Source organism: Electrophorus electricus, chromosome 6, assembly GCF_041902795.1.
Source record: "Electrophorus electricus isolate QZ-2024a chromosome 6, ASM4190279v1, whole genome shotgun sequence".
NCBI classification, from domain to species: domain Eukaryota; kingdom Metazoa; phylum Chordata; class Actinopteri; order Gymnotiformes; family Gymnotidae; genus Electrophorus; species Electrophorus electricus.
The window spans coordinates 9,252,779-9,277,500 of NC_137502.1; the positions used below are offsets into that span (position 1 = coordinate 9,252,779).

Below are 24,722 nucleotides of genomic sequence, written 5' to 3' on the forward strand. Positions count from 1 at the left end.
TCATTCTATGTGCAGGGACAGGTGGGGCTTTGGTGTCTTGATACATTTGATGATTTTGTAACCAATATCGCTAGGATAATACTTAAGTCAATTAGCTCTATATTACAGATGCATTTTAGGCAAAGCTTAAAACTGCCTAATGTGAACATTATTAATAATTGAAATTATGATGACTTAAAACTTCATTTTCTGCAGCTTTAGTTCTTTCTAAACATGAGTTTAGAACTTAAAGTGCAAAGTACAGTATTTCCAAGTACGAGTTACATTTTAAATCAAATGGACGGATAACAACTGAAATAGGAACATGCTGCATCCACCAATAGTGAGGTCTTAAGACGAACATTCAGGAGCTACCAGGTCACCGTGATTCCTGTGAACTGCAAAAGATCACACTCATGAGAACTCTGGGAACTAATCCTTATGACCATGGTTTGGTCATAGATGGTCCAGCAAGCAACCTGAGGGAAGTCTATTAATACTTTCCTTCCTCCGTCCAACCCATCATGAATTTATTGCAATAAAGTATCTGTTTATACAGATTACTTACTAACCTGTTTGTCCAGAATATATGTACAAGTGACGTTACTTTGTATTTGTGTCATTTTAGTTTTAAATCTTTTTATTTTTATTTTACTAGCTTAGAGTCTATAGAAGCAGCTGACATAATTACTCAGTCTACGTTTTTTCAAACCTGCTGCTTACTTGTTTGTGTGCTCATCTATATCTTTTAACTGCAATAGATTAACCAGTTACTGGGAGGTTTACACGGGCATTAATATTCGAACAGGTGTAGCATAACCTGTGGATTCCATCACTTTTACAAAGAAAACGACGCACATTGATTGTACACGTAATGTCGTCTGCACACGCAACAACGTCTGAAGGCCTGCACGTAATATCGTCTGTACACACAGTTCTATACTAGCTAACTATGGGGTCTATATGCTTCTCTGAGCGCTGCCGCCTAGCTAGCGTCTACCAGCATCCGAGGCGTTTACGGGACACCTGTGGTGGCCCGAGGCCCCCTCCTTGTGGCTGTAAACTTCTATGCGTTGAGGTCTGGCATCGTGTTCATGTTCTCCTTTCCTTCTCGCCCTCTCTCTAACTTCTCCGCTCTCATTTTTTCACGATCACGTTATCCCGTGTATGGAAAACACTCTAGCATTAAACAAAATTATTAAAATCCTAAATTTTAATGTGCTCGACTGCATCACTGCAAAGAGCTTTAAAGAGGATATGTAAGTACACGATTCAATTAATCAATACAACAAATTATGCAATAAGCTTTTCAAACAAACTCTGTAGGACAACAATAAGATAGAAGAACACCGTTTTAATATAGCGTTAGAAGTAATTTCATCAACTAAAAACCTTGCTTCAAAAACTGACCCACAAACACTGAATAACTCCACACGATGACGAACAGTACCTAGTTAACATTTCAAAGGAAATGATGTCATATACTTCATAAACTCCACGGAAACAATAACGTGGCTGTACGCAGGCGCACGTAGTAGCAACTGCCTGACGAGCATTTAACATTAGACTAAAACTTTTTACTAGAAAGCCAATCATTTCAAACGTTATAAATATTTTCTCAGCATGGGACTTACTATTTCTTCGCTCTTTAGCAGACTCTTTGGGAAGAAACAGATGAGAATACTTATGGGTAAGTGTGGCAGTTATTTAGCTAACAGTAGGAAATCGCCGAACTAGCTTGTTATCTAGCACAGTTGGGTGAGTTGACAGGCTAGCTAGCCATCATCCTCACTATACAAACTAGCTTGCTAGCTAATTAAAATGAGCAGGTTTCCTGAATAAGTAAATGTAACCAACTACATAGCCACCTTAGTTAGCTAGCTAAATTACTGTTTACATGGTAGTTAGAGGTACTTGAATACATCGCCTCAGCAAAGACCACTTAGCTATAGGTCTCTCTAGCTGTCTTTCTGACTCGCTAGCTAACTACGTATTTCATAGCTCATTTTTATTAGAAGACATTTGACCATAGCTATCCTGGGTTATGTCAGTAAAGTCCTGGCTAGCTAGATAGCTAATAAGCTTATTTTGTATTTTAGTAAATGGGGGGGGAGATTTAGACGAATTTAAGTACATCTTATACCGTCGACTAGCTAGCTAGCTAATGAATAAGGTAATGTATACTAGCTAGCTAAAGCTGCCATATTTCTTGTCAATATTTCAAATTCCTTGAAATAACTTTGACACTGTTACATAGATTCAGCATTAACGTTACTCTCTTAAACAGTAGTCCCAAGCTACTGGTGTTCTATTTTATTTCAAGCTTTGATTATTGGTACATTTTAATATTACAAGACTAGTTGAGGAAATGAATGTAAAATGTACGAGGTCCGTCATACTGCTCACAAACGTCAAAGGACGACTCGACTTCCGCGTTATGCCGGCCAGTTATTAACGTCTTTTTTTAAAAGGCCTTTTGAATACTTTTGTGAAGCGAAGTTGTAAGTAGTACCATTGTAGTTGAGAATTTAATAGGTTAGCTGTACGTGTTGTAGCCCTAACAGTATCTCTGTTCGTTAATTTTCTTAGTGGGTCTGGACGCTGCAGGTAAAACCACAATATTGTATAAACTAAAACTTGGAGAAATCGTGACTACCATTCCAACTATCGGTAAGTGTGTGTGTGTGTGTGTGTGTGTGTGTGTGTGTGTGTATAAAATAATATATATAATATACAGGATTCAGAGCATCAGCTTTTCCTTCCCATTCACAACCTGAAATAAGCATTTCTCACTAGAAGCTAACAGGCAAACGCTAACAACTCGTGTATATATAGTGCCTCTGAATTGGATTAATTGTTCACAATTCAGTCATTCTCACTTATAAAATCCAACAATTACAGACCTGACAGATTTATCTGATTTATTTCTGTGAACAAAGTGTCATTTCATCAGTCTTACCCCACTCAAGTCCAAAATGGTACTACCTCTAGATGTCACTGCGGAATGTATCTCTAATTTTCAGACTTTCGTACTGCCGGCGTAGTTACTTTCCTCTTTATGTATGGGAGATGTAGAGACCCAGCATCTCACTGCCATGATTTTACTTTAGATTTTCAGTAGTGTCTAAACATCTGAGTTTAAAATGAAGTCACGAAGATGAGAAAATCAACTTATTAGCTGATTTTTGTCTCAATTAATTAAAGCAATTAATAAAGGAATTTGATGTTGGTGCTGTTTCTATTACTACTTCTAAGTTCACTTATTTTTAAGCTGAGTGAATGTATGTTAGGTGCACTTTATATTGTTTTGTAATGTTCCTGTCTTTTTTTACTTGCCAGGGTTTAATGTGGAGACTGTTGAATATAAAAACATTTGTTTTACTGTTTGGGATGTTGGTGGCCAGGATAAGATTCGTCCACTCTGGAGACACTACTTTCAGAATACTCAGGTATAGAGTTATTGTCTTGAGTACTGCATCCTGTTTATTCAGTTCAGTTTAAAATAATGCAGAAATAAAATGGAAATGAAGACCCAGCATTATATATATTTTCTTTAATGAATGGACTATATGAAGGTGAAATATACTATGCATTATTGCTTTTTTATTAAAGAAAGGATTACAGATATTTGTAGCTAACTTAATATGCTGGTTGGTCTTTTATAACATCCAGTCTTATACAAGGGGTAATATTGCATGGGAGTACAGTGTATATATAGATTTTAAGATTTAAGCACCGATGCAAGAAACTTTGAAATTCTCAGTTTTGGAATGTGAGTTCTGAGTACTTGGAAAAAAGGCTGAAAGTTCAGTTCTAACTTATTGTGACTTTTGAGTTTGTAATCCATAATTGCTTTTACAGTATGTCTCTTGTTTAATATTCTTTCTCAAAATTAAATTTACCTATACCTTTATGCCTACTGGTCTAGTTGGAGCTTTAGCCTGGATGTCCTTAGACCTTCAAGTATAGTATAAGAGAAAAGTAGGAATGTAGTTTCTTAAAAGCCCATTTGTTGAGAGACTGATTTCTTTGCCATCTTCTCAGGGTCTCATCTTTGTGGTAGACAGCAATGATAGAGAAAGAATAGCTGAGTCTGCAGAAGAGCTTTCTAAAATGGTAAGTGTTTCAGAGTCAGCCTGTGTACATACTGAAAGTAACAGCTTGACTTAATCAATGCTTATGATTTGTAGAGCTGGTAAATCTGGTTTTGTTGCCTCATTGGTGTTATTTCCTGTGCAGTTACAGGAAGATGAGCTGAGGGATGCTGTGCTGCTTGTGTTCTCAAACAAACAGGATCTACCTAATGCCATGGCAGTTAGTGAGCTCACAGACAAACTGGGCCTGCAGAGTCTACGCAGCAGAACGGTACACACACATTGTGACTGACATTTGCTTCCTCAGATTAAGATTTTGTTCTTTGGCTCACTGATTCTTTGTCTTGTCTTTGCAGTGGTATGTTCAAGCAACCTGTGCTACACAAGGCACTGGGCTCTATGAAGGACTTGATTGGTTGTCCAATGAGCTGTCCAAACGCTAGTGCTTGTGGTCTTGGGGGTTGGGGGGAGTGAATGAGCGAGTGAGGGAGGGCAGGTGGGATGTAGGGTGAGTGTGTCAACAAGTGATGCATCTATAGACACTGTTCTGAAGAAACAATGTGTGTGATGGGTCTGAAAACTGAGGAGGAGCTAGTTCCATGAGTTCACCTCCCATCACGTTTTAGCTTTCCTCTTATACTCTTATTCTTTTCCCACTTTATTTTTATTTCAAATTTCTAATTACATATTGCTGAGATAGATGGGTGTTATGTGGGCCATGATTTGCTATGGCCTTTTCAGTCTTTAGAAATACTTTCAGCAAAAACAAGAACAAAACCATACCAAATCAGGGTTTGAGTTTGAGTTTTGAATTTGTACAGATTGTACTAAATATATTTGCTGATACACATGACATTCATTTGTGGGAATCACCGCAGAGCAGGTAATTCCATATTTAGTGTTCAGTGGCTGAGAGACCTACAGGCATTTAAGTAGTTATGCTCATTACATGGTACAGGCGGTTAAACAGACTTTAGGTCAAGCCCAGTATTTTTCACAGTCCTGTTCTTTTGCCTCCTTTTCATAGATTAGTACTGCTTTTGTCATATGTTGAATGCAGTGTAATAAGAGCTGAACAAGGTTACTTTGAGAAGGGGAGTAAGGAAACCATCCAGTGCTTTAGAACTGGAAATTGTCCAAAACTGATCTAAAGTGCATTTATTATAACTAAAGGTGTCACTAGTGTCAGCACTTATGAAAGAGCAGGCATGATGTATTAAGTAAGATTTTTCCACTGTAGTAGTCTGAAGACTTGCACAAGAAATGTAGGTTAAATCAAATCTTTTACACACACTCAACATTCCTACATCAGCCAATGCATGCTCATTTGGCTTACACATCGAACAATTAGTTTTAAAAGGAACTCCAATAAAGAGTAAATTGCTGCTCCAAGCCAAAGTATATGCCTCAATGTTAATAGAACTGGGTAATCATACAGATGTGATAATTTTTAGAAATTAGAATAAGATGCCTTTGGGACATTTCTTATTCTACATTTCAGTGTAGTTATGTGAGATTATAGTTTAATTTTAAATTTTTTTTTTCTTCATTTTTTGTTAGTAGCAGTTTAGGTTAGTAGCAGGTTTGTGTGTTGGTCAGTCCTGTGGCTGATAAATGTGTCTGCTGGCAGTATTTTCATGCTAGTACCTGGAGTGCTGCTGGAGTTTTCAAATGAACGGAAACTTTGACTGAAGCTTTTTTTTTTTTTTTTTTTTTTTTAAAGAAATTCAATTACAGTGTGCTGAACTAGGGGTGTTAACCAGATACATTGGACCCAATAATCAAGGTGATGTTTGTGTACTTTATGTATGATATTGTTTCAGAATAAAAGCATATTAAACAATATAGTTCTGGTGATAACGGCTTCAGTGGCGAATATCCACACACAAGGACACTGTCTTGGAAATACCACTGTTGGTAATTATGTAAGTATCATTGATACATGTCATTACAATTATTACAAAAGATGACCAGGACCTTGTGTTCTTGCACAGTGTGCTACAGGATCTCATCATGACACAGGCCCAATTATATAGCTAGGCCCATTTCTGATTCAACACATTCACTAGTGTCTCTTTTGTTCAAATTATAAGTTTATATTTGTGATTAAAATTCCTGTATAGGGGGGAATCTGGCCTTTACTTTTAATGCTATAATAAACCAGTTAAATAACTTGACAAATGGCTGAGTAGCTTACATATAAGCACTTTAAATGCATTAAAGCAAAAAATATATTGCACTTACTGCACTGAAATTCTTTACATTCATTGACAGAATTTTCACTCCAAATTTGTGCTGACTTAATTGCAATTTTATAAAACATTAAGATAAACAATCAGCTTTTTAAAATGATAATTCTTAGGAAAATATATTCTCTGATATAAAATATTCATAATGTGCACAAGATGGTGTGCATGTTATTGTTTTAAAGTACATAGACTTCAGAATTCCAACAGAAGTGTAAGCCACAGTTATTGTGACCAACACCCTGATTATTGTACTAAATTAAAAGCATGGTCATTGGCAGGATATCACACGCATAGTAGTTGATGTGCTAAATAGAAAATAAAATCTCATCTATTCTCTAAAGAAACTTATTCTAAATTAGGGTAACAGTGTCGTCTTATCGTAAAAGCCCACAAATTGTATGATTGCCTAACTCGTTAATAGTGATGTGAGAGCTGATGGCAGCACCAAGCTGAATTCTGAAGTGTATGTACATATTCTGATCCCACACTCTGAGTTCTAAGTATTTACCATGATTCAACCAAATACCTCAAACTCACTGGATAACACGCCACTAAGTTTTTCAAGACTAAACACGGAGCACGCGCACAAAAACACCGGTCTTCTATTTCTATTAGGTTTACCTACTACTCATCTCCGTCAACAGCAGCTACATTTAAGCTAACAGTTAAGGTGTGAGTTGCAAGAGTTCAGACCACTCGGTGGGCGCTTAAATACAACGGGTTAATAAGGACTTAAATCCGGCGTACACCACGCCATTTTTAGCCCAGTTTTAACCCTAATTTTACCCTTCAGACCAATGGCCAAGAGAGCAAACGGACCCCTTCTCGCATAGCACGTACTACAGCGACTGAAGAAAGACTCGCTGCAGTGTGTCACTCTGATTCACGCGAGGTGTTGGGGTGTGGGAGATTTTTCATGCGTCCCTCAGAAGGGTGATATTTTTCTATCCGTTACGATTGTCAAAATCCTGTAGCGTTACAGGTCTTAGTCAAACGAAACTTCTCGCGAAGCGAAAATCGAAAGAAGACGGCGTCGTTTACGTCTATATGACGTATAACCTTGGCGCGAGCATGCTTTGTGATAAACGGAGAAGAGAATACATGATCGGTCCTTTCTATACCTACAGACTTGTCTGATGAAGAAACGAGTTGATCGAGCGCGGATCAGCTTGCAGTCTGCTGGAGCAAGCATCTTCCTGTTGCCTGCAAGGTTAGTGGCGTCGTGTTTTATTTTTTCTGCCTTTGATTGTGTATAGTGTGTATAAGCTTTTTTTTCATATTAGAACTACTACTACAACTAATAATGATGATATTGTTCTTCAGGCCTCTTGCACTTTGATCAACTTGGGTACTTCTTAAGGATTTCTGAGGCATAGAGCCTGCAGCTTGCATCTTTCTTGTAATTAAGATTAGTGTTAACTTTGACATACTTAACTCAGGCTTCATTTTTCAAGATATCTAAGACTACTGTTGCCTAATAGTATGCCTAATATAAAAAAATATTATTTTTCATGCAAATTCGGTTATTGAAAGTTAGCTAATAAAATGTGATCTCTTCCTATGTAATTATATTGAACCAATTGAGGAATATAGGCTGTGGTGGTGTATGACTTAATAGGAGATATGTTATCTCAACATATTTGTAGAGAAGATGAGGGGAACCCAACTGCTAAGGGATTTGGGCGCTCTGGCCTTCTGGTCTGTTGCAGTGAGGGCTGTGTCATATTCCCCTGTCAGTCTAGTGGGATGAGAGTCACTGGTCAGGGTTCAGTTGGCCTGCAGTGAACAGCACCAGGTCTTCCTTGACCTAAAGTGAAGCACGAGACTCTCGAAGCAACCACACAACAAAGCCGACATACGCATGCCTACTTACCTTTCCCATTTTGGTTGGCTTCTGGTTGTCTGTTGCTTGGTTGGCAGATTCAGGGGGTGGCTTGCCATAAAACAAACAACCCTTTTATTATTATTGTTTTAAGGCTGAATGCATTTTTCTGATAAAATAACAATAAAATAATAATAAAAAAGGAAAACCATGTCAGCTAATACCTTGCTGGTGTTGTGTGCTTTTTGTAAGTTAAACATAGTTTGTGACATGACAACATACTCTCTGTAACACAATGATCAATGGAAAAAAATACAAGGAAGAAAAACCTAATGACTATTTTAATACTTTAGAAAAAATTTCAGTTACAGTTTGTAAATTTAATTGGTGTACCACCCTGATTAACAGGGAAAATGTAGTAATTTTAATTCATTTAATTCATGACTAATAATTCAGTCTCAACTCATGAAAGTTGCCAATTAGATACATGATTATTTCTCGTCTACCAAACATTATAGTATCACTTTGGGCTCACAGATGTAATAACCAAGGAATGTTTACTGATTAAACAGAGATAAGAAAAACATGCACAACAATCATTGACTAATATTCCATTAATCAACAAATTCGTAATAAAAGTACGCCTACAGTGTAATAATACTGTGGTTGCAAAAAAAAACAAAAAACAATCACACAGCATAATAAAAAAAAAAACAACTGTTATAGTGTTTTTAAAGCAAGTATTATGATTTCCCATGAGTTAACACAAGTAAACAGAAACGAATAAACAATAACCCATCAGTTAGCTGCATTATAAAACAAATACTCTGATCAAAATGTTCTTAAATATTAAATATCCATATTTCATACAAGATTGCTTGAATGTTATTGTTTTAGGAAGACTATCCAACAGACGTGTAAGCTACTGACTATTGTACCAGGAAACCTAAACAGAAGGCAAAAATGAAAAGGCATGGTTATTGGCATATTACACACACTAGCTGATGTCCTAAAAAGAAAATGAAATCTCTCATCTCTCCTCTCTAAAGAAGCTTCTGTTAAATTAGGGTAAGTGTCTTTTCATAAAAGCCCACGAAATGTAGAACTGACTGTCTTATCATTACCTGGGGTGTGACATCTGATGGCAGTATGTATAGAAAATGTGTTGTGATTTCTATTGCCTTTTCAATATAAATACCTTAAAGCTGAAATTCTGATCTCTGGGGAGTTAATTTTGTGGCTGCTCTTTGGTGTTAAAACCGTGTAATGCTGCATTTGACTAATTTTGTTATATGTATTGTTGTTGTCAATAATAATAAGTATTATAAAAAGCAGCTCGTCTCAGGCTACTTTATCTCAGACTACTCTTATCGGACCTGGGAGGTCTGCATCCAGTGCCAATAATTTGGTGCGGTGACTCTATACTTCCCTGACGTTTATGCCTGTTTCCTCATCTGTGATTTTTTGCCATTGCTGCTCCTGCCAACTCATTGCCACAATGAAATTGTCACCACATTGCAGCAAGATGGCAGGAATGGCAGCGCATAAAAAAATTATTTGCCCTATCTTTATATATATATATATATATATATATATATATATTAGGGGTGGGACTCGATTAAAAAATTATCTAATTAATAAGCTTTGTAATTAATTAATCGAATTAATTAATCTTCACAATAACCTGTTTTACTTCCATTTCCTCATCATACAGCTACTGGATTTTTTTCGACATTGTCTTTCTGGACGGCAGTTCGTAACTTGCATCAGCTGACGCAATTTGCAGCCTCTGTTGTAACCCTTTATCTTCGACCACAGAGAGCCGGCTACAGTCCACAGCAATCCATCTCGCCAGTGAATTGGTCAATTTGTCTGACGTGGACTTTGACATTTTGTTTCTGAATGTGAACCCCGACATGTGGTCGAGTGTTGACTGGCGACACTGTTTGCTCGTACTAGGAATACTATCACATTTAGCAGCTAAGTTAACATTACTGACCTGCGCGCTAGCCCCAACATGTTTTGCGTTAAGGTGGTAACGAAGGGTGGAAGTGCTCCTGTGATAAGCAAACTCCTTCCTGCATAAAGTGCAAATAACAACATTTGTGTTTCTTCCATCTGGAAGTTTCTTGTATTTAAATTTCCCATCCACCAGCGTAGCTTCTTCCGTCATCTCCATCATGCTCATCACATTGTGCGTCAATATAATCGGTATGCTTGGAACTCGTGCACTGAGAAACGTTCCACGGTGCAAAAGTGTGATTAAAATGCGTTAATTTTTTAATTAGTTATTTTCCCTGTAATTATTTAATCGAAATTAACGCGTTAAAGTCCCACCCATTATATATATATATATATATATGGGGAGCCATTCTCCCCATACAGCCCCTAGTACTCCAGTTACCATGGGAACCACCATTGTCTTCACCCCCTAACATCTTTTCTATCTCTCTTCCTTCAGCCCTTGGTTTTTTCTTGAGCTTCTCATGTTCCTATCACTACGGCCCTGTTCTGCTGTTCATCCACCACAACTAAGTCTGGTTCATTAGCTATTACCATCTTATCTTGGTTGTTTCATCTGGAAGTCCCACAGTTTCTAAGCACAATCATTTTCCACTACCTTTGTGGGTATAGCCTACCTAGACCTTAGAACTTCTAGCCCATAGTCAGAACAGATGTTTCCGCACACTATGCCAGCCACTTGGATATGGGGTTCCATGTACGTCCCGCCTGCTAGCATCTTGCATCCAATTTTTATTTGTTGGACTGTCTCAGAGGCATCTTTGCACAGCCTGCATCTTGGGTCCTGCCTGGTGTGGTAGATCCCAGCCTCTACTGATCTTGTATTTAGTGCTTATTCCTGTGCTGCTATGATTAGTGCCTCTGTGCTGTCTTTAAATCCAGCCTTTCCCAGCCATTGGTAGGATTTTTCCATATCGGCCACCTCCACTATCTGGTACATGCAGTGCAGGGGTTTTTCTTCCCATGATGGTCCCTGTTCGTCCTCATTTTCATCCCCCTTGGGTTTCTGCTGGCTGAGGTACTCACTAAGCACATGGTCACTTGGGGCCATTATCTTGGTGTATTCCTGGATCTTGGTTGTTTCATCCTGGATAGTGGCTCTGATGCTCACTAGTCCTCAGCACCCCCTCCTTCTGCTTAGTGTATAGTCTCAGAGTGCTGGATTTGGGATGAAACCCTTCAGCATTGTGAGGAGTTTCCTTGTCTTGATGTCAGTGGGTTCTCTCTCCTCCTTAGGCCAGCTTATTATGCCAGTGGTGTACCTGATGACTAGCGGAGCATAGTTGTTGATAGCTCAGACCTAGTTTGTCCATTCAGCTGACTTCACAGGACTTGCCTTAATCTTTGTTGGTATTTGGCTGTAGCTGCTTTCCTTGTGGCCTCTTCATGATTCCCATTTGGATTCCAAGGTACTTGTAGCTTCCCTCAACATCTGTTATATTACCCTCTGTTAATGTGATCCCCTCTGTGATCTTCCCTCTTCTTGTAACCATACAACCACACTTAGCAAATCTGAATCATTGGTTACAGTACTTGACTTGTAATCGGAAGGTTGCTGGTTCAAGCCCCACTACTGCCAAATTGACACTGTTGGGCACCTGAGCAAGCAATTGCTCAAGTTGTACTTAGTCATAATTGTAAGTTGCTTTGGATAAAAGTGTCAGCTAAATGCCATAAATGTAAAAACAAATGTTCAATTTATGTCATTCATGTACAGGAGGTGGTTGGATGGTTGCTCCATTCCATAGCCAGTATCAGTAGTCACTCTTGGTGATGATCTCACTGAGGGGGTTCAGGCCTAAACAGAAGAGCAGCAGGGAAAGGGCATCGCCTTGGTAAATCCTGCACTTGATGGTGACCTGTACTATTGGCTTGAAGTTGGCCTCTAGGTTTGTGTTCCACAGCTTGATTGAGTTCTTAATGAAGGCTTTTAGAGTCCTGTTGATGTAATATAGCCTCAAGCATTCCAGAATGCATGTGTGGGGCATTGAATCATAGCCTTTCTTGTAATTAAAACAGGTGGTGCACAGGTTGGTTTGTCTGGAATTAGAGTTTTGAATGATTGTTGTGTTATCCACCAGCAGCTTGTGCTTGGTTCCTCTGGTATTTTTGCAAATGCCCTTCTGGGCCCTGCTCATGAATTGCACCATGTGCCTACTTAACTTAGGCGCAATGATGCCTGACAGGAGCTTCCATGTTGTAGGCAGGTTATTGGCTGGTAGATAGATGGAATTGCCCCTTTCTCAGGGTCCTTCAGAAACTGTCCTTCAGGACTGTCCCACATTCAGTTAACCATTCAGGGTGGGTTTCATCCATTAGCAGCTGGTTCATTTGTGCTGCCAGGTGCTCATGGAGAGCAGTTAGGTTCTTCAGCCAGTAGGCATGCACCATGTCAGGGCATGGAGCTAACTAGTTCTTCTAGTGTGTCTCCTAGTGTGATGGTTAAAGGATCCTGTTCATGGAGAAAGCTGTGGTCAGCTCTCAGCTTCTCTAATCACTGGGCATTGTTGTTGTGTGATGCCTCCTTCTCTCATATGCCTTTCCAGTATTGTTCAGTCTCCGGCTTTGTTGGATCTGTTCTTATTCTGTTGCCCTGTCACTGAGAGTACACTTTGGATAGCTCATGGGAGAACATCATGTTTATTGTCCTGGCTTCTAATCCTTGTGTATATCTCTTCAGGCAGGCAGCTAGAGCTGTTGATGGGCAGTCTCCAAGGCCTCAGGTATTGTTATACTACTCAGGTACCTTCATGTGACCTGATTCTGCAGTGCAATAAATGTCATAAAACAGTACCTATGTTTTGACACTTGTTAAAGTGTATCTTATATATAAAGTGTATCTTTAGTTAGTAGTAGTCTTCAAACTGCACATTTACTGTAAATCGTTAGGTGTTCTAAATGTGGATATTTAGAGCACACACGTCTACATTATAAGAGTAAGCTTATGTGTTCTTTGAATATATGCAATATATTAATCGTATTAATTTCTCTCATTCCCTTTGAAAGTTGTGCATCGGAAGGTGACACAGCGCAGTAATAATTTCATCAAGGAAGTTAGCATACAGCAACGGCAGTACCAAAATCATACTTATGAGGGTACAAAGTACAAAGTCACCACTCCAAAATATATGGCACTAGAAGCAAACCTCGCAGGTCTGATGAGATTAAACTGGCTTGGAAAAAGGGGACTTCTTTTTATAATAACAATTATTATTAACAATAATACTGTAGCAGCTGGCCACTAGGGCAATGGCTTTTTTAGTTACTTTCCCCATCTCCCTGTTGTGTTGCTCCAAATGACTAGTGTGCAGTTGGTGCCGGAAAAGGGGATGCCATCCTAGTCAATGTTGTGAACTGGAGCCAGTGGAAAGTGGGACTGGAACTGCCCATTGGGGGGTGAGCAGCCTCCAGTAAAGACAACCTTCAGCACCGACCCTGTGGCTTGGAAGACTGGGAATGAACTTTGGGTAACGTTTAGTGTAGATGGGAAACAGCTCTCTACTCACATTGTCACAGGCATTTTGGCGTCACTGCTACAGTGATGACCATCCTACTCAAGTCCATCACTAGCAGCCAAGTTGACAGGATTGGGAAGAAGTGGCCCCTGGTAGTAGTAGAGGGCCTGAATTCAGTGCACAAGTTCTGACTTGTGGCTATAGAGGATGTGACTATACTTGGTTTGGATTTCTTCATGGTGGCTGTGACCATGTTTGACCTCAAGAGGGAGATGCCAGGTTTATGGAGAAAGGGGAGAAGGGGCTATCAAATTACTTCACAAACGTTTTCCAGGTGCAACCTCGGCAACTCTTGGCAGCTGTTTCAACAAATAGAGGACGCTTAGAGGAAAACGTAGATGACTCACTTGCCTTATTTTGTTTTCCACTTAGTCAGCTACAGCCATGCACACAGCAAAACATTTCTTTTCATTCTAACCCAGATAAAGTGTCGGGCATGTTTGTGACACTGTTTGGTGAAACTGATGCTGTCATGGATATTGTTTAGTCAATAATTCAATCACCAATATTTTTGGACATCATGGACAGGAAGAGGCTTATTTTAGCTGAAGTTTATGTGGAGCTGTTTGGGTGCAGTTATGAGCTGGAAGCTGAGAGATGGTTCAGTGGCTTTTAGCATGGACTACAATGTTTGTATCGCAAATCACTGCATGTTTCCATTCAGTGCTGGAAAAATTTGTAATCCTGCTATAAATTAAGTAAGTATAAATGAGAAAGCATACTATTTCTTTACAGTACTACAACATTACAGTATTTTAACTTATTAGCCTAATAGCAATGAAGCTAATATTGGTTAGTCTTTAATTGAGGGTGGCATAGTCAATTTGAGTTTGGCACATACTGAATAAAGGTCCTAAATTGTTGTTTGTTGTAAGAGACACGATACCCGCTACATACATATTAATTTTATTCTCATCACAGTGAATAATAATAATGATAGTAATATGTATTATAATGATTGTTGATATTATTAAAAATAATAAATATTGTATTGTAGTGTCAGCATAGAAGATAAACCACTAAATGTTATTTTCAAGGTGAGGTCTCCACTTCTCACCCAAACAAAACTCCTGGCAGATTTCATCAGTGTACTTCCCAATCTGACATATTTGGGCAGCCAAATATGAGCTCCATAGATGTCTTGAGCTCACATTAGTGAACTCCTGTACAGTGGAAAGGCATGTTAGCAGTACGTAGGAGGTGGTGATTCCAGTTACACTGGTGCTGAGCCCTGATGATAGACAGCTAGGAGGTGAGTGTTCTGTTGGTGTTCCACATGTTCATCAATCTGAGAAAAAACAGTGGCTTGTTCTGACGCACAACAGACTCTTTCCAATAAATGACTACAATTAAAATTAAAACAGGATACAATTCCCCATAAACATTTAACATCAGGCTACACGTTCACGTACGTTACCTACTCTGCTACAGTCTGCCGGTCTTCAATCACCCAAAGTTAAACATGCAGGCACATACATTAATGTACTTCGAAACTAATACCGGTTTTATAACACTGCCGTATGAATGTGCTTACCACCAATGGCGACTCGTATTTTAGTAACGAAATCTCATGGATCCCCAGTAGAAAATGAGAATTTGAAATGCACGTAATTCAGTGTTGGTTCTAATCTTGCCTTTTTGCTCAGTTACATTATGATATCTAATTTCATCATGGCTGCGACGAGTCTTTAAAACCCCTTCGCATAGCATTTTACTAGGTTTTTAGGGCGCACGCCCCCCCCCCCCCCCCTTTGTTTATTTGGTAGACAGAAATAAGCAGCGGGACAGGTGTACTGCTGGATTGTTAGTGAGTTTAAACCATCATAAAAATTATACACCAAAATATGGCCAATATATTTGAAGTAGACCAAAATCACTCACAAATCCAGTATAATGATTTAACGTCATTTTCTCCTAATGCCACGTCACAATTAGCTGCGCATGTGGGGTTGCGCAACTGGCTGCGCGGGAGGACAGCGACTCTGAATGTGAAGAGCTTTTCTTCCTCTGCCAAGAACCCCTCCTCTGGTACCGGGACAGGAGTCTACCGCCAGTAGCCTGTAAAGCTGCAGATATTATGATTATTTGTTTTGTGTTCAATAAATTGACCTTGATTACAACACTGCATTGCCTTCCATGCATATTAGGTCACTACAGAATATCTGATATAACAGATATATCTGGTATAAAGCCTTAAGCACCTCTGATTAAATGAAGTGACAAAACTTTAACCATTTGGTGTAACATGAATGTTTGATTAAACCAGTACCTGAAGGGCCAATTGGTTGGTTTACCCTGAAACCAACCAATGTTCTCATTGTAACTGTGGTTTCAGCCGCTCTCGCCAGGCATGCGGGTCTGGTAGTACAATATGCGCTGCCGGAAGGAACCGTGACCAAGTACCAGTCGCCATGGGAGTGCTCCCGTGTGGTGAAGGAGTGCCTGGTGAGGTAAGCCTGCTGTGGAGAACCCCACGGCACTGGAGACACGCGGGGAGATGAGCGAACTGGCACAGTGGCTGTGGGGGAGGCTGTAGTGCGCCTCACTCTTGAGGCGGTTGACCACAGCCTGAAAGAAAGGGGGGGGGTATTTTTTATAAAACGATTATTGTTGTTTAAAAAGTTGTTCTGTGTACGTGTTTTAATTTGCTTCTTTGTCTCCCTTAGTTTCCTTCTAGCATTTTAAGGGTGTCACCTTCCTTAGGTACAGTAGGCTCTTTACCCCTCGCCCAGTCTCTAGTTTTTTTTAGTTGTTCCTTTGCTGAATAAACAGTAATCCAATTATTAATAGTACCACAAGTAATAATGATAATACATCTTAATATCTTTATTGTTATTCAATGCGATGAAAATAAAATTACACAATTATCTACAGGGGAAGCAGGCTATAACAAGGACTAGGGAAAACTCAGGGATAAAAAACAGGAAGGCTAGGATACACGGAGTACAAACTAACACAACCATACAAACACATTAAATGAGTAGCAACAAAAACAAACAAATACAGGCATCAAGACAGGGTTAAATACATTAACTTAACAATACTCGAAACGAGGGACAGGTGTGGTAAATCAAACGAGGGGCGGAGAAAACGAAACTACGGAATGGACCTAAAGTACACAAGACAGGGAAAACACGGAACACGAAAGCTGTGAGAGACTGATCGTGACACATAATGACGATCTACATTTAATAGTCACAATATAATTGTTTTTCAATACGGAAAATAATTATATCACTTGTATTTAATAAATAATTAATTAACAGTGTTTCACTTGCGGTTTAAACCAAAATGGGCTCAAAATTACCGTGGCACAAGTAAACTAATGTCACATACCCGGTGAAACTACTACACACACGTGTAGCAGGCAAATTTATTTGTCTGTTAACAGACAAAAATGTATTTGTCTGTTATTAATTTGTTTGTCTAACAAATTAATAAATGGCGCTAAATTCACATGCACCCCAAAAACTAGTAAAATTGGATATTAGGCGACTTTATCGTTGTGAGAAATTGGACACGCGTCTGCTTGAAGTGAGAAAATAATAGCACTTGCGTTTGCGATAAGAGCTGGTTTGAGTTGACGGTAGCACAACTGTTTTATTTATTTATTAATTTAGTTTTACATTTTTTATTTATTTATTTTTTTTTAGCCAAAAAGCTTTCAAAACCACTGTCGTACAGGCGGATATTAAATGTAACAGCCCTGTTATGCAGTTTCACCAGCTGTGTCGCAGGTGCATTTATTTATGCCCATCAAATTAAAAAATGGGAATAAATGCTTGTGCGCCCTACAGAATTAGACCCTGAAAAATTAGACTCTTATTGTACTTTAGACCCAGTACAATAAGCGTGTACAGCATCTTAAACTAATCATTCCCGTAGCCAGTGGATCTAATTATAACCCGTAAATTACCCTTAGAATTATACTGCACATGTTTAAGTAGCATTATCACATGAACTCAAATACAAAAAGAAGCAAGTACATTATTCGATAACTACACTCAGTGTTTACAAAACAATATCTACCACTATGAGCAGACATACAACACAAAGAATATATTTATTCCTAAAACATTCTGCTATCAAACCCATTACTGCTCTAGAAATTATTTTTAGGGAGTTTGCAATGAAATCAGTGCCAAAGCCAGATTAATTTATGTAGCGGTTTTTACAAAAGCCGTCGTCACAAAGCAGCTTTACGCATGTCCGAGTCCAAGCCCGCAGTGAGCAAGCAAAAAGTCCCTATGTTGGATTGCTCCATTGATCATACGAGAGTATGATAATTTGAAACAAACATTGAAATTCATGTTTGGTTTTAATCTTGCCTTTCTTTAGGACACTTAATGCGGATTAGAGAGGTATGAAGCTAGGTCAGACCAACATGCGTCTGCAGCATGGCAGTGTGAGATTACCTTCAATGTCTCTGCATGCCTTTAAAGACTTGAATAATATAGATAAAATAAAATAGGTAAAGTATTTCTGGCTGATTGGGTAATGGATTTATGTAGTACATTGTTTAATTGAACTGGTATTGACTGGGAATTACAAAAGAAGGCCCACATCTTAATGTAGGACAGATAATATTATTACTATTTAAATAAATCTCAAAACGCTGGTATAATTAAATAACAAATCCTTATTGCATGTCTATTAAATGCAGTTTTGGGAAAAAGCTGTATGTGGTAATGCTAAATGTGTGTATGTATTGAATGTGTCTTCTAAAACAGTTGTTTTTTTTTTGTCTACTCTCTAGCTATGTATTGTCTAGCAATTAGTTAACTAGCTTTAGCTTGCTAAATAGCATCCCTTGATCCAACTCTATTCTCCTCTCCTTTCATCCTTTTCCTGTCTCCAGCATGACGCCATTGGTTCCAGCTATATATATATATATATATATATATATATATATATATATATAGCTAGATTCTATTAAAATATAACTATGTAGTGGAGCATTGGTATGTTTTATTACAATATCACTGAAATGTAAACTATATATATATGATTTTGTTTCATAAAAGGGTTTACCACACATTTTTCTTTGGGTGTTTTCATGGGTGACGACTGACATTGTTGCCATGGTGTGGCCATCCACTGATCTCATTAAGAGATACAACATAATAGAACAGTTCAAAAGGTGAGTGTTTCAAGTAATTTATTGTTGTTTACAAAGTCTTGACTGACTGAGTTTTACAGTATACATAGTGACATGCCTGTTTATTGTATTAAACTAAGTAGTTTGTTTTTGTCAGCTGGACTTAAGGGCTTTGTGAATACTTACAGAAAAATGTATGACATTTTGTGTTTGTGTATTTATATCTACAAGTTAAACATTAAATTCATCATTAATATGCAGCTCCCTGGGGAACATGCTCACTGTGGCCCTCAGCTGGAACCTAACAGTGGTTTCACATACTCACCACAGATATTCATGTAGAGCAAGATTGAGTCTCACAAACACACACACACACACACACACACTTACTTACTTACTTACTTACTTATTCGTAGTTAATCAAAAACAAGTAGTCTTTTGTGTGGTGTCTTATGACCTTGCTTCTCTCATGTTAACTTTACTTTTATAACTTTGGCATGACTGATTTTGGGGTACTGTCCATGGCAGAGATATTAGATGCAGTGAAGTGCTTAGCCTTCTGTGTGCAGAAAGAAAAGTGGCTGTGCACTGCCACACTGGGAGGGCAGGATAGGCAAGCCTCTCACATGCAAAAATGATTAATAACAAAACTTAACATGCCTTTCTCAATTAGCCAAAATAGATCATAACAAATGTGTAAGGTGAGCTTGAACCCATGTCAGCTGGTCGATGACACCGACAGCCTACTGCGTGAGCAACCCTGCTCTAATGTTGGTGGGCCCCCTGTGCAGAACAGTTAGATCTTGGATCAGGTAAAAAAAAAAAGGAAAAACTAAACACCACGCCGAGCATGGAAAAAAGGAAAACAAAGGACGCCACTGGAAGAATGGCAACCCTGATGCACTGGGGAAAACCAAAGTAAAACTTCCCAAATAAAACCAGAAAATGGGAAGGAACTTTAATGGATAAGGGAAGCCTCGGAAGAGACAGAGACTCGAGAGGGGAAAAAAACATGTAAAAACACCAACACCTTCGTAGGAGAGAAATAAGGTGTATTACAAGGGCTCACAGACCTCAATACCTGAAGTTACCAACTATGAGCTTGGCTCAAAACTTTGGCAAAGACCCAGCACTGAATGACTGGGTCACTGGGCTTTTATAGATCTAGCACAGCTGTTGGGCATCAAGCCTGATTAGTAGCGTAGTTGACTCGAAGCCTCCCTCTGGTGGCCGGAGGGGCCTCGGCTTGGTGCCAACCCTTACAAAATGAAAACCTAAATAAATAAACATGTAAATAAATAACCACAAAAAATTGAGGATTAGTGCAAAGTTTTAACAAAATCAATTACGTCTACCTTGATGTGATTTACAGGAGTGCTAATTGCATGCTACCTGATCTCCATAATGAGAATTAGTGCGACTGAGGCTGTGCCCTACGTACGGAACTCCATTCAGATGCACTCACAGACCAGACTGGTGTATGACTGTTGGGCCTGCTGGTGCATGGAGAAGAGGCCCACATGCTCACACACACACACACACGCACACGCACACACACACCCAAGATCCTGCACTTTCTCTGTAGGCTGTTGACAGCCCTTGCTCATGGAGCATCCAGTCCTCCAGAAGTTCCAGTACAGCTTGAGAGGAAGGCATCCATTTTGGCCTTACATAAGGCTGTGAGGGACACACTGGTGCTGCAAAGGTATTTGACTGTGGAGGTGGAGGAGGAAGACTGTAGGTGTGTCTCTTGGGACAAGCCTACATATTTTTGAAAAGAATAGAACCGTACTTCTTAACAAGCAGACAGTGAATCAGGCCTCAGCCAAATTACTCTGAAAACGACGAGGACGCATCAGATCTTTGTTACAGTAAGTGAAATTTGAATCAACAAAACAGAGCAAACAAATGACCATGAACATGAATCAAATATATTAGAACATGAATCAGAACAGATGCAACTGAGCAGAATGCATGTTGCTTTTCAGTGGAAAACAATGTGACAAGGCAAGGAATGCAAATAAGTGCATGGTGCAAATTTATGTTCATTTCTTGATCATTCTGGATATTCTTCTTTGCTATTTACTGAATATAGAATTTGTACCGTACACTACATAATTTCTGGATAATATCTAAGTCTACAATGGAATTATCAGTCATTATAGACACCAGAGATTAACAGATCATTCCACTGATGTACATGAAAATGAGTCCAAATGTACAACAGATGGTTACACACTGAAGTCCTCTTGTGTTTGAGAGCAGCACTACTAAGAGGGAAACATGCATGAATTACCAAGAAAACATGTGTGGGCATGCACATGTAACATCCTGAAATATCAGGCTTTCCTCAAATTTTACATTTAGTTCTCCAAGGGCAATTCCACCAATTAATTGAAAGCCCATTATTTATAAATTACTTTGACCATGATTTATATTTGGTGAGTGAGTTTTCAATAGGCAGTCTCTGGTACATAAAGTATACTGGGAGCTGAAGATGCATGGTAAAAAGACTAGTATATTTTAATGAAATTAGTTTTGCTTTGTGTTGTATTATGATAAACATCAATCTATTTGTTTATACATTCTAAGCGCCATATAATTCACACATCAAGAAAGTTTAATTAGCCTCATGAGTGGTGTCCAAAGTAATGGTGCAACAGGATCCCCCAAGAGACAAAACACTTCAGAGGGTTGCACTACTACAGGTTAGACCACTTTTCTAAAGATTCTTTCACTATTACACGAATTAAGCAGAAGGCAAACCTACACACAATAGGCTAATTATTTTAGTAAACCATTTCTACCAAGTTTATAGACTTTGTCACGAATGGCCACCCTCCTGACATCCCTGTTTCCATAGTTTCCCTGTTGTGTCTGTTTTCCTTTTGGTTCCTGCTGGTTCCACTTCTTGGTTGCATTTTCACCGCCCCTCGTCTGTTCCTCTATTCCAATCCTTGTTTTGGTTCCCCCTGTTCATATGTTCACCTGTGTCTGATTAGTGCTTGATTGTCTTGGTTATTTAAGCCCTGTGTTTGGGTTCCCATGTTGCTGGCTATTTTGTTAGGTTATGTTTGTGCTGTTATGTTCAAATTATGCTTGTGGGGCTGTTGTCACCATTGAGTTTGCTAGATCTCTTCTCTTCTTCTCCCCCCCATGTGACAGCTCTGCTCAATGGAGGTGCGCTATTGTGCCCTAATGAAGGTGTATGGAGACACAGTAAGAGACCTGCAACAAGTCAAAACACTTCATCCAAGCACCCCTGCAACCGAGAATAATTCTCAATAGATTATTAAAAATAAATAAATAAAGAAAACAATTTAAAAGGGAAGATTTGTCTTATTTGTTGGTTAAATTATATTTATTTCTGTGTTAAATACAACTTGTTCTTGTGCAAAAGACCTATCTTAGGGTCCAATACAGAGATGAAGCTCATTGTCTGAAATAAGTTCATTAAAACAGAGATGTTAATAAGGTATATTTACATTCCGATTTAGGTAACCAGAGTTGTGTATTCACATATCTGTACTAGTATGGAATGTCATTCCGTAGTGCCATGGTGACATGTAGTCATAGTGATGGAGACGAAAACAAGTTAAGAATCGATAGCATTGTGCTTGAGTCACTGCACGGACTCCTGCGCTACAAAATCTACGATTATCTACAAACTAAAGGTGCGCTCAGTTTGACATGTTTTGTATCCTTTTACTATTATGTCATAACTAACATGAATGTACTGTATCACTCAAACAATTTCAAAACGGAAGCTGAAAACTGATTTAGCGTTAGCCTTTTAATTGCTTTGATCTTTATTTATTTTACTGGACTTGCTGAACATGAGCGCAGATGTGTAATTTTCAGACGTTAACGACAATGTTGAATTTTGAATCTGTACGCTTACAATTTGCGAGGGAGGTTTACAGTGTCCTACGAGACTGATTTATAGTTTATAGCGTAGTCGATAAGTTATAGTATCTGATATTTTAATGACTGTCCAGTTGTTTTAAGACGAAACCGCGAACATATTTCGTGGAAAGTCACAGAAAAATCCCTGGAGAGAGGTAGTTGGTTCTGTTAGTTGGACTGTTTTTTTCTGGAATTAGACAGTTCACCGCGCCCAGGAATTGCATTGCTCCGACAACGCCGGTGTTCACTGTTGAACCATTATAACTTAATATTGTAAATCGATTATTCTGTTGTTTAATCAGAATAAAATCGACATTATAACTGTCCAGTGAAACGTTTGTGCTGTCTGATTCTAAGGTGAGTTCATGTTCTTCAAGTTTTAATAAACTGGAACTGGGTTTTAAATTGCTAACTATAATCGGGTCCTGTAGACAAGGCAGCTATGTCAGCCAGTGATGTTTGGGTTGGTTCCTGGAGGCCCCATAAGCCAAGAGGACCTATTGCTGCACTATACAGCAGTCCAGGGCCCAAGTATGCTCTCCCTGGAGCTACAGGTAAATCATCCGATGCTTAACTATACAGCAGTAAAAGTATAAACAGCTTTCGAATCTTGTCTTCTGTATTTTATCCATGTTAAAAAGTTCAATGTGATTTTGTTTGGTTTTAATTATGTAGGTGTAAATTATCATGACCCGCGCAAATGGAAGGCTCCTGCATACAGTTTTGGCTCTCGCCATCGACATTTCAACCCCAGCTATTCTCCTGGACCTGGATACCTTGTCCCCTCCAATATTACCAGAATTGGGTGTGATGGCACCCCAGCGTATTCCCTGTACAGTCGGCCCAAAGACCTTCAGCCCTTCCAGACACCTGGGCCAGGTTATATTGGGTTTTTTCTTTTAGTTAAAAAAAGAATAATAGCGTTTGCAAAAAGCCCCTTGCCTTGTCAGGGTCGTACATAAACATAGATAGAATATAGTGGTCTCAAGAAAACTCTTGAAATATAGATCTAATAGTACATTAGATTTTTATATTTTGCAGGGAGGTATTGCCCTGAGAAAGCAGGCAAAATGGCTTATTATTCTGCTCCTGCGTACTCGCTGTCATCTAGGACCAAAACATTCCATAATGACCAAACACCAGGTAAACACTACCTCTCAAAACAGTACGACACCAGGTAAACACTATCTCTCAGAACAATATTACTGCTGGTGCTGTGGCGCTCTGCTTCACTTCTATAATACACTCAGTCTCTACTATTGTATGCTCATTAAGTCTCTGCCTTTTAGGGCCTGCTGCTTACATGCTGCCCTCAGTGCTTGGGCCAAACACAGTGAATAAAACATCTGCCCCAAACTTTTCCCTTATCGGCCGTACCAAAAAAGGCAGCTTCCATGAAGACCTGCAAAAGGTGAGAACAAAGCTGTGGGAGATGCTATAATAGACCAATAACCACAAATTCTATTATTTGTTAAGAGCTTTGTTTATATAAATAATAAGTTCCTATGTTTCTTATAGACTCCAGGTCCGGGGAGCTACAGAGTTGTGGATCCAAGTGTGTACACAAGCAAACCTCCCCAGTACAGTTTGACTGGCCGCAACAGCATGCCTGGTGACACGACCAAGAAACCAGGGCCTGGAGCTCACTGTCCAGAGCAGGTCAGACAGACAGGCAGACAGACTCACAGACATATATCATAATGTTAGTTTAACCGACCCTTTAAAGACTGATGAACTTGTGTTTATAGGTGACCATGACAAGACTGCAAGCCCCTAGCTTCTCCTTTGGTGTTCGGCACTCTGAGTTCATCGCCCCGCTGATTGTGGATATCTCTGATTAGCCTAGCTGTCTTGTCTCATAAAGAGTTTTTCTGTTGTGCAGTAGAGACTTTCATTGTATAATTCCGAAGTGCAGCAATTTTTAAGAATCCTAAGATAACAAGTGAAGTAGTGCAGACCAAGCCAGTATGTAACACTGTTTGCTTGCCCTAGACCAGAGCACTCCATGAGAGTGAGACTTAAAATCCTGGTCAGTAC

General features: G+C 39.0%; 3 protein-coding genes and 1 long non-coding RNA gene across 14 annotated transcripts in view; 3 read left to right on the plus strand and 1 right to left on the minus strand.

The window, feature by feature from the left end:
• Nucleotides 1-1,483: 1,483 nt before the first annotated feature.
• On the plus strand, nt 1,484-5,795 carry LOC113580534 (ADP-ribosylation factor 4). The gene is made up of 6 exons (XM_027015140.3): nt 1,484-1,669; nt 2,569-2,649; nt 3,319-3,428; nt 4,024-4,095; nt 4,219-4,344; nt 4,430-5,795. The coding sequence occupies exons 1-6, from the start codon at nt 1,603-1,605 to the stop codon at nt 4,514-4,516; spliced, it is 543 nt and encodes a 180-aa protein (XP_026870941.1). The 5' UTR covers nt 1,484-1,602; the 3' UTR covers nt 4,517-5,795.
• Nucleotides 5,796-6,617: 822 nt separating this feature from the next.
• On the plus strand, nt 6,618-22,096 carry LOC145658489 (uncharacterized). 10 transcript variants are annotated; one of them, XM_081715430.1, is made up of 6 exons: nt 6,618-7,532; nt 12,847-12,889; nt 15,617-15,741; nt 16,017-16,126; nt 18,706-18,821; nt 21,945-22,096. In XM_081715430.1, the coding sequence occupies exons 2-6, from the start codon at nt 12,867-12,869 to the stop codon at nt 21,976-21,978; spliced, it is 408 nt and encodes a 135-aa protein (XP_081571556.1). In that variant the 5' UTR covers nt 6,618-7,532; nt 12,847-12,866; the 3' UTR covers nt 21,979-22,096. The 10 variants fall into 10 exon arrangements, 7 of the variants coding, with proteins under 7 accessions (XP_081571556.1, XP_081571553.1, XP_081571560.1 ...); XR_014124044.1 differs by lacking the exon at nt 12,847-12,889 and adding an exon at nt 16,348-16,384 and having other exon boundaries at nt 6,619-7,532; nt 16,017-16,131; nt 21,945-21,964; XM_081715427.1 differs by lacking the exon at nt 12,847-12,889 and having other exon boundaries at nt 6,619-7,255; nt 7,450-7,532.
• LOC145658490 (uncharacterized) lies at nt 8,471-12,837 on the minus strand. The gene is made up of 2 exons (XR_014124047.1): nt 10,144-12,837; nt 8,471-9,090 (listed from the first exon to the last, which is right to left on the minus strand). It is a non-coding gene; the product is annotated as an uncharacterized LOC145658490 (long non-coding RNA).
• A 127-nt stretch (nt 22,097-22,223) lies between the features above and the next one.
• Nucleotides 22,224-24,722, plus strand: part of LOC145658488 (ciliary microtubule associated protein 1B-like) — a 5,124-nt gene continuing 2,625 nt past the window's right edge. Inside the window, exons 1-8 of one of the 2 annotated variants that reach the window (XM_081715426.1) lie at nt 22,364-22,453; nt 22,988-23,042; nt 23,117-23,239; nt 23,361-23,564; nt 23,727-23,828; nt 23,975-24,096; nt 24,204-24,344; nt 24,434-24,722. The exon at nt 24,434-24,722 is cut by the window's right edge and continues 764 nt beyond it. In XM_081715426.1, coding sequence (XP_081571552.1) covers nt 23,128-23,239; nt 23,361-23,564; nt 23,727-23,828; nt 23,975-24,096; nt 24,204-24,344; nt 24,434-24,526 — 774 coding nt within the window. In that variant the 5' untranslated portion in view covers nt 22,364-22,453; nt 22,988-23,042; nt 23,117-23,127 and the 3' untranslated portion in view covers nt 24,527-24,722. Of the gene's footprint in view, nt 22,454-22,987; nt 23,043-23,116; nt 23,240-23,360; nt 23,565-23,726; nt 23,829-23,974; nt 24,097-24,203; nt 24,345-24,433 lie in introns of both variants that reach the window. The other variant, XM_081715425.1, reaches the window with a different exon arrangement.

Bases quoted from the DNA above. Each gene is read 5' to 3' on its own strand.
- LOC113580534 (XM_027015140.3), top strand. From the start codon at position 1,603: ATGGGACTTACTATTTCTTCGCTCTTTAGCAGACTCTTTGGGAAGAAA. The intron at 1,670-2,568 runs GTAAGTGTGGCA...TAATTTTCTTAG, and splicing joins ACAGATGAGAATACTTATGG to TGGGTCTGGACGCTGCAGGT. The intron at 4,096-4,218 runs GTAAGTGTTTCA...TTTCCTGTGCAG, and splicing joins CAGAAGAGCTTTCTAAAATG to TTACAGGAAGATGAGCTGAG.
- LOC145658489 (XM_081715427.1), top strand. From the start codon at position 7,459: ATGAAGAAACGAGTTGATCGAGCGCGGATCAGCTTGCAGTCTGCTGGA. The intron at 7,533-15,616 runs GTTAGTGGCGTC...CGTCACAATTAG, and splicing joins ATCTTCCTGTTGCCTGCAAG to CTGCGCATGTGGGGTTGCGC. The intron at 15,742-16,016 runs GTAAAGCTGCAG...CTGTGGTTTCAG, and splicing joins GAGTCTACCGCCAGTAGCCT to CCGCTCTCGCCAGGCATGCG.